The 2393-nt window shown below is 34.7% G+C and overlaps 1 protein-coding gene across 2 annotated transcripts; it reads right to left on the bottom strand.

The window, feature by feature from the left end:
• Positions 1 to 271: 271 nt before the first annotated feature.
• LOC128024638 (HIG1 domain family member 1A, mitochondrial) lies at positions 272 to 2393 on the bottom strand. 2 transcript variants are annotated; one of them, XM_052610732.1, is made up of 4 exons: positions 2263 to 2393; positions 1502 to 1582; positions 1186 to 1320; positions 272 to 1096 (listed from the first exon to the last, which is right to left on the bottom strand). In XM_052610732.1, the coding sequence occupies exons 2-4, from the start codon at positions 1575 to 1577 to the stop codon at positions 1008 to 1010; spliced, it is 300 nt and encodes a 99-aa protein (XP_052466692.1). In that variant the 5' UTR covers positions 1578 to 1582; positions 2263 to 2393; the 3' UTR covers positions 272 to 1007. The 2 variants fall into 2 exon arrangements, with proteins under 2 accessions (XP_052466692.1, XP_052466693.1); XM_052610733.1 differs by having other exon boundaries at positions 1502 to 1578; positions 2263 to 2345.

Raw genomic sequence — 2393 nt, 5'->3', positions numbered from 1 at the left:
TCTCATTCATTCTTACTCTACTGAATATACTGAAAATACCAGTCTTTCTGTTTCCATAAGAATGTTAATATATTATCGAATAGGAACTGAATTCATGCAATTACGTTTAATATTTCCCTTATAATAATAAAATACAATCACATATACCATACCCCTATAATATTAAGACAATATATTAGACAATAAATCAATTGCATGCATCAGATTAATAACAGTTATTATTATAACACACATATTACATTAATCCATGAGTAGGAAACAACCAGAAGTGTTTACTGGAATTACAACAGTTTTTATTGGCAAAGATAAACAGTGGTAGAAGAGATCCTCAACTCTAGAAGTATAATTTTCAGATTTTGTTTTGAAATATGAAAAAAGGTGCAATAGTTATTTCACGCAGCAACACACTCAATCAATAAATCTACAAAAGTTCCTCTCAATCCTCATGACACTCACACACACTTGAAAATGATGGAGACAAAAAGAAAAGATTTGCAGAAGATCCAGTTTGTAACAACAGCACTTCATCTGCTAAGAACCATTAATAGTGCAGTCCTCATACTGCTTTCAGTGCACTGTGAAGTTTCAGATTCAGGGCTGTTGTCCTGGAATTATTTTGTCTGTTGACTTAAATGATACAAGAAGATCTTGAATTACAAGAAACAAAAGGTCTTAAAGCCACACCTCTGTGATGAAACACAGGCACAACATCGACATAAGAGCATACATTATACCAATCCAAATATCTTCAGTAAAAAATAATAATAAAATTGATTGCTCTCGTCAGTTTGTTACTCATATGATAAATAAATAGTAGTCCGCGGTTGCAGAATAGCTACAAATCCGTCACATACTTTACAATGTTTCTTAAACATGCCTGGCAACGTAATGACAACGCAAACCTCTTTAAAAAGCAAACAGTTTAAAGAAATTATTTTGAGAAAGTTTCTATGTCAGCAATAAATACAAAGGGACACCCTAACACTTGGTATTAAGCACACTTTTCTTCACTTGTTTTCCAATGCCTTCTGCTCTAACGCTTTCTGTGCTTCAGCGGGTTTGAGCATGTACTCTCTGTACATGGAATAGACCACCCCTGCAAACAACAAGACCAAATATCACATTAAACAACACATTTCTCTGTAACTCAGAGGATGCACGTGTGAATCTAGGAAGGTCTCTCACCTAAAGTCATGGCTCCGACCACGAAGCCCTGCGCTGCCACACGCATGTGAATCAGGTGCACGGACATCTTCGTGTCTCCTCGGCTCTTCAGTTTGTACAGTCTGTACGCCACGATGCCAAAGAACCCAGCCAACCCTGAAAAGACATCACAGTGAGACATGAAATATGATATACGACACTCTTACTGTCTGACGTCATCATAACAAGCAATAATGTTTAGCATTTTTGTACTTTAATTATACACTTAATCGTTTTATAGAACACTTATCACACACATCTGAGCAAGTAAAGAGTTAATAACGCTCGAGTGCTTTACCTGCAGGGACAAATGGATTCTCTTTGGCTTTTCTGATGAACTTGGATTCATTGTCTTCGTATTCCATGACAGTCATCCTGGCTAAAGGCAAAATAAAAATAAAAAAGATTAGATGTCATATATTAATCACCACTGTGCCATTCTCTGAAACTGTGTTTTTTTGTTTTTTTTTTTACACTAGATACATGTAACTAATACATTCTCTGTTATGTTTACATTATGAGTTGTTACAGGTTTATAAGCTGTAAAATAAAAAACAATCTGACAAATATCAGCAAGGTGGTCAAACTGGACAATAAATTAGCAAAGCATTAGGTTTATGAATTATGAACCATGTTGTTCTGTAAAACGAAATATATTTTTTCTTTCTTTATTTTTTTAAAGGTTAGAATCATGACTTTAAGTCATTTGTGAGTTGGGAATACATAGGAATAAATCAAGGAAAAGATAAGAAATCGAGTTGAGCAAAAGAGAAACTAATGTCATGTTATATGAAGGTCAAACGATGCGCACAGGTCACTTAAACTAAATATTTCACCTTTTTTACTTGAATAATTGATGTACGAATGTAAAAACATATAAACAGCGACGACAGTCTTTTGATAGACTTCTATCTATCAGCTTTCATTTAAAAGAAGATGTGACATTTCCTCAAGGTTTAGCAGTTAACGTTACATTAGTCTTTGAGAGCACACAAACCCACCGTCGTTCTCGGTTATAAAAATATAACATTAAGATATTAAATTAAATTCATAACAGACCTATTTATGAAACTTTCTCCTTCACGCTGAACTGAAGTAAAGCTTGTTTTCTGCCGGTCAATTCGAGAGCTGGTCTGCGTGCACGTGAAGAGTGATGTAACACGACGTACGTCAAACTGACGTACATAAAG

Source organism: Carassius gibelio, chromosome A2 (assembly GCF_023724105.1).
Source record: "Carassius gibelio isolate Cgi1373 ecotype wild population from Czech Republic chromosome A2, carGib1.2-hapl.c, whole genome shotgun sequence".
Taxonomy (NCBI): Eukaryota; Metazoa; Chordata; class Actinopteri; order Cypriniformes; family Cyprinidae; genus Carassius; species Carassius gibelio.
The sequence above is the reverse complement of the archived record's forward strand: the minus strand, read 5'-3'. Positions and strand labels throughout refer to the sequence as shown.

Coding starts and splice junctions, on each gene's coding strand:
- LOC128024638 (XM_052610732.1), bottom strand. CDS start 1,577: ATGACTGTCATGGAATACGAAGACAATGAATCCAAGTTCATCAGAAAA. Junction 1,321..1,501: donor GAATCCATTTGTCCCTGCAG/GTAAAGCACTCG, acceptor ATGTCTTTTCAG/GGTTGGCTGGGTTCTTTGGC. Junction 1,097..1,185: donor GGTCGGAGCCATGACTTTAG/GTGAGAGACCTT, acceptor TGTTGTTTGCAG/GGGTGGTCTATTCCATGTAC.